This window comes from Euprymna scolopes, chromosome 23 (assembly GCF_053919585.1).
Source record: "Euprymna scolopes isolate OS-2025 chromosome 23, ASM5391958v1, whole genome shotgun sequence".
In the NCBI taxonomy this organism is placed as follows: Eukaryota; Metazoa; Mollusca; class Cephalopoda; order Sepiida; family Sepiolidae; genus Euprymna; species Euprymna scolopes.
In genome coordinates, this window is record NC_136504.1 from 56256839 (window position 1) to 56275222 (window position 18384).

Here is an 18384-nt window from a genome sequence, read left to right on the forward strand (position 1 = left end):
TGTTTTATTCGGCAGAGATGAATGAGTTATATTCTTATTTACAATAGGAAAATGGACTTATCAGAGGTGAAAGAGCGATAGGGAAGGGGCGAGTGAAAAAGTGAGAATGATAGAAAGTCGATCTGAAAGAGAGAAATTTTAATATAACGATGTTACACGCACTTTTCACCCTCTCGTATTTTTGTTTTTTATCGTGCCGGGCAACGCTGGTTAGCATTTCTACCTATAAATATAAAATAGAGATTAATGCGTAAAATAATAATGAAAACAATGGTGTGGTAAGTGTTGACTTACTATATCTACAAATGACCGAACCCGTGCGCGGTGACATCACAGCGGAGAAAGAGAAAGAAAAGAAAAGCAGTGGAAAAGGGGCACACGTGGACAGCAAGCGACGGCAATTACACATGGACGACAAGCGCGTGGACGGCGGAAAACCAGCAAGGCGTGAAGGGGTAAGATAGACATGTGGCCATGTGGTGGCGTGAGACACCTTTAAAGCACGTGTTCGACACGCTAAAGTTTGATTAAGCACATGTCGGGGCAAGAGGAACTGTAAAAAACAATATGTAGGCGTTGTTTGAAAGTAATAGTAATAAATGCCTTTTGTTATACCTGGAAGAAAGACAAACAAAAAGCCGAGTCGAATCCTTTTGTTTGTTTCCTTGCGACTGTCTCAGACACAACGTGTTGGGTCCGAGTGTTAAAATGTAACAAAACCGTTGACGAAGAATAATGACCACGTTACTCTACTACCTGCATAACGCGATTCGTATACACTTTACCGTGGAAAGAAAAGCGTGGCGCCAACAAAGGTGAATGTTTCTTGAAGAAATGGCCAATAGGCGAGACCGCGTAAATTTAAAGGTGAATAAAAATGGTCGATTAGCGGATCAATTATATGTGACGTCAGCTAACGTCACAAATAGTCAACGAGGTCTTTAGTCGATTTAGACATCTTCAAAAGACCGTAGCGCTTTCCCCGTTCGTTCCAAGATTGAAACATTTTCTTATTTTCTTATTCGTTGAAATATTGATTAAGGGATCTTTTAATAATATTACAGCAACACTTGTGTTTATTTATTTTATTCATATTGCCAATATGAATGTGTAAATGGCGGAATTTGTGGAAGAATTGGAAACGGATACGCATGCCGTTGTCCGTGGGCTTACACCGGAACATATTGCGAAAGTAAGTATTGTTTCAAAGATATGAACTCTTAATTAAGCGTTCGTAGTGTTAAAACTCTTGTCTTTTTTTTTTACAAGGTAGTTACCACTTATCAAGGCCCGAAAGCCACTCGGGGATAAGGGTTATTGCGTGTACAGAACGTTAGTATTGAAGAGTTGATAAATTGTCTTACTTAAGGGGGCGGTTCACCAGGAATTTGTTTATGTTGGATTTGAAGACATCCAGGTTGTAGTCAGCTGGGAATCAGACAAACGGAACAGAGTTCCACAGGCGTGCACTTCTAAGAAAGAAGCAGTATTTCACTAATATCTATTTAATCCATTGGAAAGTTGAATGATACAAATATACATTGTTTTATTGTCTAATGTTGCATTGTAATATTGGGTGCTTGTGCTGAATTTGAACCATACGTAATTCACCGTCTGCTCAGCTTTGCTCGGAACATGGCGTCATGAAGGTTTCCTCGTCACGGTCCCAAATAGGAATGCTGAAACCCTCTTTCCTATTTTGCCGGGGACCACGGTTGTGTCAGACTGCTGGAAATCTTATAGCAGAGTGAGAGAAGAAGGGTTTCACCATTTAACGGTGAACCACAGTTTTTACTCCGTCGACTCTGACACCAAGGTGATCACAAATCATGTGGAGCAGATGTGGAAGGAAGCTAAACAAGGGATTAAAAAAGAATGCAGGACTAGCTGGGAGCTTTTCGACAATTATCTTTTCGAGTTTATGTGAAGACATAAATTTGTTAATGATCCGTTTGTATCCATCTTAAACCATTTATCGAAAAGTTACTCGGTTGATGAAGTTTCTTCCGCATCCGCTGTCTCTTCTTACCCCACTTTGATATCGTCTGATGCGACCGTAGAGAAGCCTATCTAAGCCTAAGGAGATATGCCGGCAAAAAAAAAAAAAAAAAAAAAAAATAGGTTTCCCAGTTCCACTCTACATGAAAAAACTTGTTCATTAAAAGAAAAAGATGTTTACTTTACATAAATATAAAAAAGAACAAAGAAAATAATGGAAAAGAAATAACACATGAAAAACACACAAAAAGTACTTATTTTATAACTTTCGTTGAAAAACATGGAAAACAAAAGAAAATTGCTTATCTTTTTTTACTTTGTTATATTTTGTTGGGACAGAAAATGTTTTAAAAAATACAACCTACTTGTTTGTTTTTATTGTTGTTGTTTTTGTGTTTTTTACTTAAAAAAATTCTTACAATAATAAAACGGTAGGTCGTTGTTTCTTTTTTTATTTTCATGATTTTTTTCTGGTGATTTTGTTATATTCAAAGGTTTTTAGTATTTTCCTTGAATAGCGTTTATTACGCTTTGATAATCGACGATGCTTGGCAAAAGCCAGTAATTGACGCCATGTTCCGAGCAAAGTCAATTCTGCACAAGTACCTAATATTGTTTTATTATAAAATTATTCTATTGTAGTAGCGTTTTATTGTAGTGTTGGTTTATTATAATAGTGTTTTATTGTAGTGTTGGTTTATTATAATAGTGTTTTATTGCTGCACTGTGTAATTATAGTACTAGAAAGACCCGTGCAAATTCCAGGGGATTAGAAATGTATTTAATCAACAAATATAGTTTGATAAAACTGATATTTTTCGGGGTAGCGCAAAGAATAGGTTTTAGATAGATAAACCAATAACACCCAGAAAATATGAGTTAATTAACATTTTATGAAAATAGTGTCCATCGTATTTCAAATATAGAACTGACCCCAAATGAGATAAATTGATAAGTGTTAATGAATACTCAGAAAGTAATATTGTGCTACATAGTTCAATACACAATAAAATCACACTGTAAGAAATAATATTTTATTCCTTCAGTTCAGCAGGTATAACGTTATTTTTCGAATGTTCCCTTCTATCAAGAAACAGAAAACCTAACATTGATCTAATTGTTTGTGTCTTTCTTTTTACAAAACTCAGTCATGTTCTGTAAAGTAAAAAAAACAAACAAACAAAACAAACAAAACAGAACAAACAGTTTTCTTCTACCGAGTAACCAAACCAATCTCCATGGATAAATATTTGACAAAAAACGTGAAGTATAAATTTTCTTACCAAAAATTACTAACTAAACTCTGGTGCTACCAGATCAGGCTGTCTGAAGATATTGCATTCTTGAGACGAAATGCGCACAACATTGACACTTCTTGTTTTTCTACTTCCTTTTGCAAAACTTAATTATGTTCTGCACCTAACCCCCCCCAACAACAACAACAACAACAACAACAACAACAACAACAACCCACCTTTCCCTCCTTTTTTCTTCTTTCCATTTCCTCTTTCTCTTTTTATTCCCCCACCTCACTTCCTGACTGGTTTCCCAACTTAAAATGCACCAAACATTATTACTGTAACCCTTTTCTCTCTCCCATTGCAAAATTCCTTCATGCTCTGGAGGGCATGGAAAAAAAACCTTCTACAAAATAATCAGATGCAACATGAATGCTATTCCCAGAATAACAAGGTTCGGCATTAAAAAACCTAAGAAGGGTTGTTATGCCGTAAAGCAAAACAACCAAACCAAACATTATAAGAAAATATTTGAATATATAAATAACTTTAAACCTTTATAAAAATTAATAGATTCGGTATTAAATAAGCAGAAAACGATTGATATGCCGTAAACCAAAATAACTAACAACCAAATCCCTACCGATTCTTATGCAATTTGGAGCGAAGCATTTTTTTTTTTTTTTATATAGTTAAAAAAATAGAGTATTTCCTTTTATATAGTTAAAAAAATAGAGTATTTCCTAAATAAATATCCAGTCGTTGGTACCGCGAAAAATCAAACATAAGATTAAAAGTGGCGTTTAATGCCTTATTAATAGATTATATATGTGATTTTGCTGACGTTACCTATAATAAATAAAGTGTTTTGCAAGTCTAAACGGCATCCCATGAATGCCGGTCTTTTTTCCACCCATGTTCGTATCAATATTTAGATATCATGTGTACATTAAATAATGTATTAAATAATGTACTAAATAATGTATTAAATAATGTATTAAATAATGTATTAAATAATGTATTAAATAATGTACTAAATAATGTATTAAATAATGTATTAAATAATGCATTAAATAATGCATTAAATAATGTATTAAATAATGTATTTAATAATATATTAAATAATGTATTTAATAATGCATTAAATAATGGATTAAATAATGGATTAAATAATGGATTAAATAATATGCTAAATAACGTATGATTAATGAATTAAATAATGTATTAAATAAGGTATAAAATAATGTATAAAATAATGTATTAAATAATGTACTAAATAATGTATTAATAATGTATTAATAATGTATTTAATAATGTATTAAAATGTATTAAATAATGTACTAAATAATGTACTAAATAATGTATTAAATAATGTATTAAATAATGTACTTAATAATGTACTAAATAATTTATCAAAAAATGTATTAAATAATATATTAAATAATGTATTACATAATGTGTTAAATAATGTACTAAATAATGTACTAAATAATGTATTAAATAATGTATTAACTTATTTACAAAATAATGTATTAAATAATGTATTAAATAATATATAAAATAATGTGTTAAATAATGTGCTAAATAATGTATTAAATAATGTATTAAATAATGTATTAAATAATATAATAAATAATGTATTAAATAATGTACTAAATAATATATTAAATAATGTACTAAATAATGTACTAAATAATGTATTAAATAATGCATTAAATAATGTACTAAATAATGTATTTAATAATGTATTAAATAATGTACTGAATAATGTATTAAATAATGTATTAAATAATGCAATGAATAATGTATTAAATAATGTATTAAATAATGTATTAGATACTGTACTAAATCATGTATTAAATAATGTATTAAATAATGTATGAAATAACCTTTTTTTTCGATATTAATGTAACGCTTTTGTTTATTTTTCTTCAGTAAGCTCTTGCTGGATTGGCGCCTGTTTCAATGGCGGCATTTGTATAACGAATGGACCTACATTCACATGCGAGTGTAGAGAAGGTTACTTTGGACAAAGATGTCAACGTAAGTTTTGTTTAAACTTCAACTCTATAATTTTCATAACATTTATTATAACTAGGGGTCCTGGATATGACCTTAAACTATATCCGATGGTGAAGCGCCAGCTTGCGGAATTTGGAGAGCGTGGAGCCACCTTTTAATTGCCATTGCTCCCAGGTCCACTTTGACCCAGTATGGTAGTACCTGTTTGAGTCCCAACTATGGGTTAAATAGAAATCAACTTTAAAAAAAAAACATGTTCTATAAAAGAAATTTTCTTCAAAATCACTGAACTCGGCATTAAATAACCTGAAAAGGGTTGATATGCCGTAAAACAATCAACCAACCTTCTAACTAGGACTATGACACAGCATATTCTTTTCATTGTTTTGACTCTCGAGTATATAACCGACACAGTTAGACACAGTTTATCAGCTGAGAATCACATCACTCTTTATAAAAGCATATAAGATATTAACGGATAATACACACTCGAGAGTCAAAACAATGAAAATAATATACTGTTGTCCTAGCCCTAATTATAGCACATTTAACTGTTTAATTACAAAATATAAACGTAGGTTTTGTTTACACCACAACTGTATTGATGATAATGATGACAACCTTCTGTCTTAGGAGACAATGGCATTCAGCATCTGATGCACTACAGCATCTGCTATGGATATACATTGGAAGCTAGAGTTGCCTCGCCAGATACAGGTCTAAGCGGGTGATAAGGAGACCTGGGTTAACCCAGATACCAGACTCCCACCGTCTTTCTGTAGGCGTAGCAGAAAAATCCGACGAAAGGGCAAGCCATTGCGGTCGGAGCCAGCACAGCTGCAGGAGTTGCCGGAAAAGTATTGTAGTGGTTCGTAATCCGCCTGTCGAGATTCCAAACCGGATTTTTGTCAGGGTTTATTCCCGTACCAAGCTATTTGAAGCTATTTTTCCATAGCTGGGATATATATATATATATATATATATATATATATATATATATATATATATATATATATAGTGTATACGATCCTATAATTTCATCAGACTTACAGAAATAAATATTTATGATCGGCTAAAATAAATATTTATTTCTGTGAAATCTGATGAAATTATAGGATCGTTAACAAGACTCGGTAATCGAAACATGTGTAACCAACCAGATTAAACAAGGGAATAAAAGCATATTTTGCTCTACAGCAGTATTGAGCACTTTCTCCATCTTTTTACCATTTGCCACTTACTCATTATCGATCCATATATATATATATATACATATATATGTGTGTATGTATATATATATGTGTGTGTGTGTGTGTATATATATATATATATATGTGTGTGTGTGTGTGTGTGTGTGTGTGTGTGTGTGATTATATATATGTGATTATCCGATCAGTTTATTCCATTAGGTCCTCTTAATATTTTATTTTGAAAACTGATAAGATACTACATAATAGTACTGCTAACTGGATAATTATTCTGACGAAAAGATAAAATTTCTCTATATTTATCAACTTCTCTCCAAGAGTTGTTAGAACCCTCTTAAAAATTATTGTGAAATTTGCTGAAATTCTATTTGTTTGATGATGTATGAACTTATGTAAATATAAATGAGACTTGCAATAGAGCTTATTTACAATAGAATCACTAACTTATCGCCGGAAGTGCATTATAACTTTTTGTCTGAACTGTTTTGCTTTTTACCATAATGTGTAAATTTTATCTTGAATGTATTGATGTTTCTTTCCTTTTTTATTCGTTTGTTCCTTAACTGTGGTGCCAGACAGCGTTTGGGTCGAGACGTTTGAATTGTAACGATACATTAACAGTAACGGCCACGTTGCATATAAATTTATCTAAGCCTTTCAATAGTAAGCCATTAACTTACTGCCAAGAGTGTAATTGTGTGCATTGAATTTGTTCCTTACCATTATGCGCAAATTTTATCTTGAATGCGCAGCCTCTTGATTTCTGATTCTTTGTTTATTCGTATTCACCCAAAACAAGGAATATTGCCATTTGGACGTAAGGGGCTACTGCTGGGACTAAATTTACAACTATGTAGGAAGTTGCACAGCGAGATGTCCGTCCATAGTAAATTTAAATTTCTGCAGCCATGGAAGCAGGATACCGGAAGTAATTCAAATGTTTAGCAGCTCGTGGAAAGAAACTATTAAAATAGAATCTCTAGGTATCTCTATATTGAAGGGGCAAGGTTTTGTTTCTTGTTGGGTTAGCCGGGGGTATTTACGCCGAGGCAGCGCAAGTGCTACGAGTTCGTCAGAGCACATTCGATTAAAGTACTTAGACAACTAGCACAGGGATGCAGTATTGAGTACTTTGCTAACACGGCAGAAAGAAACAGAATCGACCTCTTTTGCATTTGTATTTTTTGAAATTGATGTTGCCTGTGAATTTTAAGCTGAGGAGTTTGAACGAAGAGATTCCATGTAGGGCACTATTATCTAAAATATATCATACTAAAGGGAGACCCGACGTTGCCCTGGAATGAATGAAGATCAACGAATATTACAACCTACTATATTTTATTTTCCTCGAAATAGGTAAAATCCCAAAATTTTCAATCCTTCCCGTAGTTCACAATGCACTGAAGTCTACATTGCACAGTAGAGAACCTACTGTTGATTTTATTAAATTCTTTTTATACAATGGCTTGAAATAAAGTTTAAAATGTAAATATCAGGTCCCAGGGTTCAATTGTGCTCTAAATAGAAACATTCATTTCGAACGCGCCCCTGTCATAACAAAGAGTCTAGTGTTGATTTTATATGCTTTCTGCTTATGCGGTAATAAAACTTTTCATATGCACTTGTGATGTTAGGCTGTATGAGGCGTTAACTTTAGTCCAAATCGCCTTTTTTCGATTATCGATTTTCAAAGACATTCCGATACAAAACCTATCTAAAAAACATTGCACATGAAGTACATTTGTGTGAAATTTCGCAAAAAAATCGGCCCAGCTTTTTAGGAATCCTTAGGAAAAGAACTCAGAGAGAGAGAGAGAGAGAGAGAGAGAGAGAGAGAGAGAGAGAGAGAGAGAGAGAGAGAGAGAGGGGGGGGACATATATAATAGTTAACATCTAACCAAGGTCATATTTATTGTAAAGTCAATATTTAGCTTTTATAAATAAAATAAATAACTTTGTTCTGTTCAGTTGCGTATTCATCAGACAACGTTTAAACTCAACAGTAAACAATTAGATAATTTTAGATTTAATAGTTTAATTACTAATTTAGTTTATATTAGTGTAAACATTAGACGCAGTTCTACCATGAGATAAATATCTAAAAAAAATAACTGTAATCTCTTCACTAAATCCGACAAATGGCCAATTACAATGTATAATTTTCATTAAACTAAAGAAGTATTTATACATAATAGACATTATTGTACATCATATAAAGTTTATTTAATAAACAGTTTATTACATTTTATTTTTGTTCAACAATATAATAAATCTTTTTTAACGAACAAAAATCGAAAAAATAAATTGAAACAATGTTAGGGTTTTTTTTTTTTTACAATCCACAAAGGTACGAAAAAAGTGGTAAAAAATTAAAATATGTAACAAGTAAATATTAGAAAAGGCAAGATAAGTTATATGTTACAGTGACACTTTTTGGATTTCTAACACAATTTTGTATAATTGTTTTATTTTATGCCATTATCAAACCTTCACATATTTAGGTGTCAGTTTCGCGGCCATTTTTCTTGTTTGCACCTATCGCTCGACACACATTTTTTCGAACGAATTAAACGCTTTAAAATGAGGATAACCACTAAAAAATTCCAGACAGGTAGAAGCATAACTTATCTTGCTTTTGCTAACATTTATTTGCTATATATTTGAAATTTTGACCACTGTTTCGTACTTCTGTGGATTGTAAAACAAACCCCAATGTTAATAAAAATAATATTGATAACCTTTTACAACGAAATAATGCCGATTAACAAATAACTTAAAAAAAACAAACATTAACAACAGAAAGATTATTAATTAACGAACAAAAAACAAAAATAAAATGACGTTGTGTTTCTGAAGTTTTGAGATGAGGATTAATTATTCATTATTATTTGGATTCGTTGAACTACTATTCTCATCTCCAGTGTTATTTGCACAGCATTTGTACGATGTAACTCTCGTAATTTTTTCAGGTGCATGCTTTCGAACTCGGGGATCTTTTTTGTCAGACTAGGAAATCTGCACAAAATCTCAAACAAGACCCTTTATTTTCCACAGGGGTAGTAGAGACATGCAGGGCAGGTGCTAGAGGTGCCCAAGCACCTGTCCATTTTATTCCTATTTTAAAAGTGCCCTTTTCAGAGGAATGTCTTATGGGTTTGTGCCCCACTAAGGCACCGTTTTTTTTTCACTTGAGCACTTGCCCCTAAAAAGTTCTCTGCACGTCACGGATTAGCATGCTTTGCTTCCGTCGGCGGCCGATACTGAGAATACAATACGGATTACATAAGACTCTTACACGGTTATGGCCGAGGGAGCGAGAAAACGCTACTCTCGTGGGTTAAATAAAGACTTCCATTCGAAATTCTGTACATATTCCCCAGTACACCTGAGAACGAGGGTGGATGGCCTTAACGCATGATGCGGTTAACACCACTGAAGCCGGTTCAACGCACCCCGATTGAATGCCATACAAGTAAGTACAGTCATTCATATTTCATTAAACCCTTAGGAAGGATTCTGTTTTACCGATCTGGGGTATCATGCATTCGTACTCGAAACATTATGATGAGAAGAAGTTCGAATAATACGTAAACCTACACTGTTCTCTGGTAGACATTATCCGAGCGAATACTTGTCCCTTTTGTCTCCGCCCCAACATGAAAGCGATTAAATGGTGAGACATCCTAAACAACGTTTCACAGTAGAACGAAGAAGGTTAATCATTTTTTCGGACAAAGCCAGCACACATATTCAACAAAAGCACCCAATCGTTTCAACACTACACCTGTAGCCAATGAACTTGTGTCAACCTATGCAATTAGTTCGTGTCCGGATACATGCCACTCGCCCTGAATAGAGTCGTTCCTACATACTCTAGTCAACGTTTCGGTCATCATTTGCTGGAGAAAATCGCCATCCAGTATGTCGTCCTATCCTTTTGTAGCAACATGCATTTTAGTAGTCCTGTTCGTTACCACGTACTCCTATTGTTAGTACTCCTAACATACTCCTGTTGTTAGTACTCCTGTTTGTTACCACAATCATTTTTGGTGCTCCTGTTGTCCCATCCTTTTGTAACCACAGTCACTAGTCATTTTAGTACTCCTGTTGCCTATCGGAGCCATCCACAGGCAAATATCCTACCAATTTACCGCAAATAGAAAACGTGATTCGTCTCGTGAACACACAAGGTAACTCTGGCATTGGAGTCCCTCGCTTCCACCCAAAAGTAAACTTACACTGTTCTCTGGCAAATATTATTATCCATGCCAGTACTTTCCTTTTTCCTTAGCCCCCACATAAAAGCGATTAAATAGTGACACATCCCAAACAAAGTTTCACAGTAGATCGGGAAAAGTTAATAAATCGTAAATTTAAAAGCAATCCTCACTTTCAAACTTTTTTAGCAACAAATTATATTAAAAATGAAAACTCGTTCTATAAAAATAACAAGCAAACTTGTTTATTAGGAAGGATTCTAAAGAAAATATTAATAGAAATTCATCCAATCATGCAGAAAATGTACTTTTCTACCAGCATTTTGTTTAATTTTCGATTTTTAGCGATTATCGAGGGTACAAGTGACTATACCGGAAGCATCAGTTTTTTCCCGCGTTCTAACTCCACAGACTTGGCGCTGTTTTAATTTTAAAATAAATAATCACTTTAAAATAAGTTAAAACTAAAAAAAGCAAATTATCCAGGTAGGTAGAAGAGTAACTTATTTTGCTTTTGGTGACATTTATTTGTTGGATATTTATTTTTACACCTCTCATTTGTTTTCTTGTCTATGGAAAATCCTCATATTGTCTTTATTCATTGAAATACTGATTAAATGAATTTCTTTAAAATATCGAATGCATGATTCATTCTTTTTGTTCAGATTCTAATTGCGAGGTGTTCCCCTGTCTGAACAATGGCGTGTGTAAAGGATTTCCCGACATGTACCTATGCATTTGTCCACTTGGTTACAATGGACCAAGATGTCAATGTGAGTATTGCTTCAAGCAAATATGTTACATTTTCATCCATGAGAATCAATAAACTAGATTTAAGTCGTTATTTCTCTTCAGTTTTGCTGCGTTTTTTTTTTGTTTAACCGTGATCGTCTTGTCTAACAGTTCTTCGTCATCTGTTTAACTTAAACGAATAAAACGTCTCATGCAGGAAAGTCTCAGGGAAGACGTTCGTTGAGTTTATTCAAGGTTATATTGGAGAGAATCTACTCATATAGAGAGAAAGAGAGAGAGAGAGAGAGAGAGAGAGAGAGAGAGAGAACGACTAATAACTATAAAAATCATTTACTCCTTAAACTTACTAACTAACTAATGTAAGAAATGAGTGACGCACCCGGCAACGCTATTTGATTAACATTCGCTGAGATTACCAGTTTCTACATCATTTGGCCTTGTCTCGTTCACATATTCCCAGAGACAACTGATCTGAACATTAGTTTTTTCTTGTTCAAAAACATGACGTCATTCATCTTATCCTCATCGTTCGACTGTTTTATCTTGGATGTTTGACACGAATCTGATTTATCACCCATCACCGACGCTGGAATCGTGAATGGCTAGTTCATGCCGTTGACTCTGCTCCCTACCGATCGACGAGGATGAATGGCCTTAACGCACGATGCCGTTAATACCATTGAAGCTGGCTCAACCCACTCCGGGTGAATGCCACTACAAGTAAGTACAGTCACCTGTCTTTCATTCAACCTTAGGAAGGATTCTGTTTTACCGATCTGGGTTATCATGCATTCAATGTGAACTTTGGCTATGTATTATGCATATGGCTTTCCGAAAAAGACTGATTTTAACAGTCTTTTTCCTCTTGCTTGAAAAGATAATGTCAAGTCATGTCCTCATATTCTCTTGACTGTTTTGTCTACAGTATGATCTGTTGCGCCCGCTTCAACTCATGTCACCAGTGTCTGGGTGCAATTCTATTTGCAGCTAAGTTGTACTAAGTAAAACTAGCTAAAACGTACTAACGAGTTTAATCGTTGGTAGTAACGTAGGATTCCCAATCAATAATATAACGACCTGAAAAAGAAACGAACAATAAATGGCCTTAATCATTGACCAAACAACTTTATTGTCTACATGTTTTTATCACAGTCATTTCTGTTAATTACACCATGCACAATTTGACTCGAGGATTGGAGGTAATTCTACTCATTTAGTTCATAATATAGCTGGAAAACCAATCTCCTTCGAATCAAATCTGCGCCAGTTTAGGATAAAAAAAAAGAATAGTACTTTTTTCAATTTTAGATATCATTCATCCGCGACACATCGATCAATAAGATACCAACGCTGTAGGTATTTATTTTGTCGTTTTTTACATTTGTACGAACATATATACATACATATACGTAGACCCTTAATACAATAAATTAATTTTTTAATCAGTGATAATATTAAAAAATTCAGTATTTTAAAGTATATTTTGCTACATGGTAAAGCCGCCATGCTACTATTCAACAACGTAGGTTATAACGTCTCAGCTTATTGCCATTAAATGAATAATAATAATAATAATAATAATAATAATAATAACAACGACAACAACAACAACAACATAATAATAATAATAGTAATAATAACAACAACAACAATAATAATAATAATAATAATAATAATAATAATAATAATAATAATAATAATAATAATAATGATAATAATCTGATACCAAAATGCGCTATGGTTATACTAACAATTTCTTGGGTAAATTCGACACACTGCTGTCAAAAGTTTCAACTTCCAAACTTGACACTCTTTCAAGTTAACTTGCATAAAACTACGTACGGTATCAGACCTTCTAACTCATCCCTTGTTCGCTTCACGCCCGTTTTTATTCACCTGTCTTATTTGCATATAACGGCGAGAAACAGCGTCGCTCATGTGATTTTCAACCATGTAACCAATTGGGTGGCGCGATTTTAGCCTTTCATTCTTTCTTCCCCATTTTTTTTATTACACGATCGACCCTTTGAAGCAGATTATGTTTGCAGGACAAATTCTTGTCGAAAATGATGAGTGTTAATAAATACGTATTATCGGAGGACACTGCATTGTTAATTTAGTGTGAATATATGTGCTTACAATGGTGTCATCGCTTATCAAGGTCCAGAAGCCACTCAAGGATAACAGATAATGAGTTGTTTTGGTGTATCCACCCTACAAATAAAACTGGAGTCTTCTATTTACTATAAAGACCGAATGAGATGTCTCTTAGCACATGTATAATTCACGAATCTTGCACGTGTGGCAGTCGTAGTGACGTATACCCACACTCTGTATTTGTTGTATTTAGTTTTCTGTTCAATATATTTGTTTCAACAAAATACCGAATTGTGTCTTTTTCTTCCGGATGCTTACAGGGTCACAGCATGAGTGAACACGGTGATAGACGGTATTATTGTAAATTAAGTAGAAATTGATTGTTACCAAGAATTTGTTTACGTTGGATTTGAAAACTATCATGTTACAGTCAGTTGATAAGCAGCCTGGTTTTATTGTGTTCCACGTATTATGCATTCGCTGCAGCCGATTGTTCAAAATATATAATTGTTAACATCAGCTTGTGTCACTGCTCCAAAATATATACACACTGACAGCAAATAAAACACAACACAGCTGATCTATAAAAAAGTATATTGTTTTTATTGCACATCTAAAATCAGCTTTCGATTATAAGTTATTACTGGTGTTTTGCCATTTCTGAAAGCGCGTAAGGTGATGTTAGCGATGAAGAAATTTGACATTTTCGCTTCTCTCTGACCGACTGCCCACTTTCTTTGGCGTCCATTTATTTATATAAACATTTCTTTCCTATTGGAATGTTTTATATTTCCCATTGTCTATTGTTTCAATCCTTTGACCGATATTCTCTGAAATACCTCTTGGTCAAATTATGCATTCCATTAGACAATGTTGGAAAGTCTCGCATTTCTCAAATGGAATCCATCTGTGTGTGTGTGTGTGTGTGTGTGCAAGCCATCAAATTTTTCTCTTTCCAGTGTCACCTGATAATATCCAACACATAGACGCGTAGCTCTAGGAAGAAGCTCTGCTCATGCAATGTTTGTTTCATTTTAGGGTAAAGATTAAGAGTGAGATAAATTGTTAGCAATGGTTATAGCTAAACGAGTGTTTGCTATGAATATTTTACAGGGGGATTGACACAGATTTAAATCTCAGCCGAGCACATGGCATGAAAAAAAACATAACAGCAGAGAAAGACTCTCTATGTTTGCTTGTGTGAGGAAGATATCGCAAGGAGGAAAAAAGGAGACCTTCCACCAGATTTTGAAACCGGTTTTGTACTCTGTAAAGGCAGGAAGGATTGCTTTGAGCAGCTCCTATCCAGATGTAGCAATAGTACTCCACATTAAGGCGTATTTAGCTCTTATACAGGTAAAGTATTGAGTCAGGAGTTAGATACTTTCTGGAGCGGGAGAATGATCCAAACTTATTTTCAGCTACCTTCTAAACGGATTTGCTGTAAGTCTTTTATTTCAGATCTGGAGTGCAAGTCAGACCCAGAAGTTTGCTATGATTTATAAGTCATGTAATTAATTAGAATATTAAGTTTTGTTTATATATTTACCAGTAAAAATAGATAAATACTTAGTTCGCAACATTTTCTTAGCTATGTAATGGTTCGCACGCTTTCTTGTTCACTTGTGGGGTTGCTGGCAGTAAGCGATCAAGAAACGAATCAAATAATAAAAGTCATTTTTACATACGTGCGCGGTCGCTGGTCTTCTCTTTTTCTCATTACTCTTTTATGTGTGGTCGTTAATCCCCGAGTGTTTATGATCTACTAATTCACAGCGAATCCACTCATGCATGAAAACAAAGGAGATTTGTGAGCGTTAGAAGGTTTTATTCAAAAAGATGTTTCTTTGGGGGGAGAGACCAGGTAAATTACGTTTCACAGTCTTCTTACTAATCCTTAAAATGGTCGACGAATGGATAGAGGAAAGTTTCACTTAGATCTCTACATTGTCGGCCACGTCTTGTCTGCCCACTTTCCTGACTCGAACTATTTCGAAACTCTGTTCCACCCACCCCGAACACGTGATTATTTCTTATGTAATATCATCGACACCTGCATTTCTGGCGAGTTTTGTCTAAGGAAATAACACTTGACTTTCCCCATTGCCCCACTCACACTATGTATGAGTCTATATCCATTTACTTCAAACAAGCATGTACTTGTTCACTTGTGAGGCTATTTTGAAATATACTCTATAACTCACGCCGAAATTCATACTAGTTGACATAATCTCTAATTACTGACGTAGGGTCCCAATATATAACACAATAAATGTTAATGTTTCTTGTATGAGTAGAACATTTGTAACATTTTTCAATAAATGGATGTTTTTATACATGTGCGCCTTTAATTGTCCTCGTCTTCTTTGCCGCCATTCCCCTTTTTCGTTGCAGTTCGTCTAATGCTTGTTTTAGTTTCCTCGTCTACTCTGCTATACTCTGGCCGTGATCCCTCATCAATGGCGCTAGACATATAAAACTTCTTTTCATGCAGAAAAGAATACAGAGACGTTTGCTGAAAGTTTCTCACGTTTTATTTCTAAAGAGAATTGACTCACACTAACAAGAGAGAGAGAGAAAGAGAGAGAGAGAGAGAGAGAGAGAGAGAGTAAAGGTTTCTCGACAATTATTTTAGTTAAGATAGGTGACATGCTAAAAGAAATCTTTGCGAAGTTATTTCGTTCTTTGCAATATGCAGTGTTTCATTGCTACAGTATCGTGTTACCTGGCAGACTCGCATTATTCAGTTCCTTAGTTTTAAACTTTCGTTCCTTTTCCAGCTTTTTTTTTACATAGGCGTCACCACTTATCAAGGCCGATAGGCCACTCAAGGATAAGGGTTAAAGAGTGTACAGTAGTCAAAAGGACAATATAGTAATCGATAGTAATGGAAGTTCGGTAAATTTGTTAACTTAAGTGGAACGGCTCATCAGAAACTTGTTCACGTTGGACTTGAAGACAACCATATTATAGACAGCTGGAAAGCAGGAAAACGGAAGACAATTCCACAGGCGTGCAGTTCTAAGAAAGAAGCTTTGATCATGGAATCTATGTTTAGGTTTAGGCACTGATAAAGAGTGGGGAAAATTATTGATAATGTTTTCAGCTAGTCGAGTGTTTCTTGTGAAAGCTATTCTGCTGACATCATCTCTCGACTCATAGCTCATATATTTCGTCTACCACACTTAGCATGTTGCTTTCTGTTTTAATCTTAGATGTCATCTATATTTGATTCACCTCTGGGTATGATTCTGTTTTGCGGATTTGGATCATTTAGATATGCACTAAATGCGCCTATGTCAAACTTTATATTAGCTAGCCCATTCGCTCTTGATATAAAGTACCTAATATATAATACTAAAAAAACAATAATCTTACGGTACTAAGCGCTATTTGACAAAAAAGTCAGAAACCGACGTCAAAGTTTCGCCAAATTGTAATCCGCGTATCTCAAGAACTAATAGAGATATCTAATTCGGGTTTATTTGAAAATCAATTGTAACCCATCACATCATGCCACGTTTATTTCCACAATGATGATAATTGTGATTATTATTGTGAGAACGGTGACAACGAAATGTGTTATTATTACCTGTGAACATAGTGATAAAGTTTAATAAAGCTAAATCATTAGGACAAACAAAGTTTTACTGCACTTACCTTGTTCCTTTATAATTATGTATCGATGTTGGTATCAACGTAATCCATCAATGCATTTATTTAGTTTAGCTAGTTTGGGATGTAGAGACAAAAGTCGCCTTTATAAACATTGGATTTTGACCATTTTGTCAGATGTATTCTGTACCTCAGAACCCCCGACGTTCGATATATTTTCTATATAATATTCTATATGTGCTCTGTTCTATATATGTTCTATACAGTGTTCTCTCCCCCATAATCTCTCTCTCTCTCTTTATATACTAGCAGTTCAGCCGGGCTTTGCTCGGGCCCTATGTATTGTTCATAACTTTATGTGCATATGTAAACATTAAAAAGTGTGACTATGTACGATAATGCCTTTTTATATAATAGGCTTCCTTTACTACTATAGAGAAAAGTTGGTAGAGACCGCAGACGTAAAATTTTTTAAAACTTTGACTCCAATTTTGACCCCTTAAAATTTATTGTTTTTGGTTTAAATTATATTAAAACGTTTGATCCATGTCCAAGTAACCTACATCTATAATTTCAAGTATTTAGACCCAAAATCGGCGGAGGAGTTTGCTAGAGTCTGTAAAGGTCAATTTTGACCTCTTGGCACCCAAATTTTAGCACCAAAACTGATTAAAAAGCTTGCTGCATGTCTGAATGCCTTTTATTTAAAATTTGAAATGTTTAGAGCCAAAATTGGCTTAATAGTTTGCTAGAGATCGCAAAGGTCAAATCTTTTGAACTTTGACACCTTGGCAGCCAAATTTTCAGCAAAAAATAAAATAAAAAAACGATTAAAAAGTTTGCCCTATGTCTGAATACACTTTATGTAAAATTTCAAATGTTTAAACCAAAAATTGGCTGAGTAATTTGGTAGAGACCACAGAGGTAAATTTTCAAAACTTTGACCCCAATTATGACCACTTAATATTTATTGTTTTGGGCTCAAATCAAATTATAAAATAGCTCCATGTCCAAGGAACCTATATTTAAAATTTCAAGTGTTTAGACCCAAAATTTGCGGATAAGTTTGGTATGGTTCTTAAAGGTCAAATCATTGAACTTTGACCCCTTAACAGCCAAATTTCTGACCGAAAACCGATTAAAAGATTTTTCCAAATTCCAATACCCCTTATGTCAAATCTCGAGTCTCTAGACTGAAAATTGACAGAGTATTTGGTAGGGAAATGTACACACACA

At 34.1% G+C, this 18384-nt stretch overlaps 1 protein-coding gene across 1 annotated transcript in view; it reads left to right on the plus strand.

The window, feature by feature from the left end:
• Nucleotides 1-305: 305 nt before the first annotated feature.
• The window catches only part of LOC145245616 (uncharacterized), a 125553-nt gene continuing 107474 nt past the window's right edge, over nt 306-18384 (plus strand). The window contains exons 1-3 of the mRNA XM_080107184.1: nt 306-447; nt 5172-5279; nt 11349-11456. Of these exons, the coding sequence (XP_079963310.1) occupies nt 306-447; nt 5172-5279; nt 11349-11456 (358 nt within the window). The remainder of the gene's footprint in view (nt 448-5171; nt 5280-11348; nt 11457-18384) is intronic.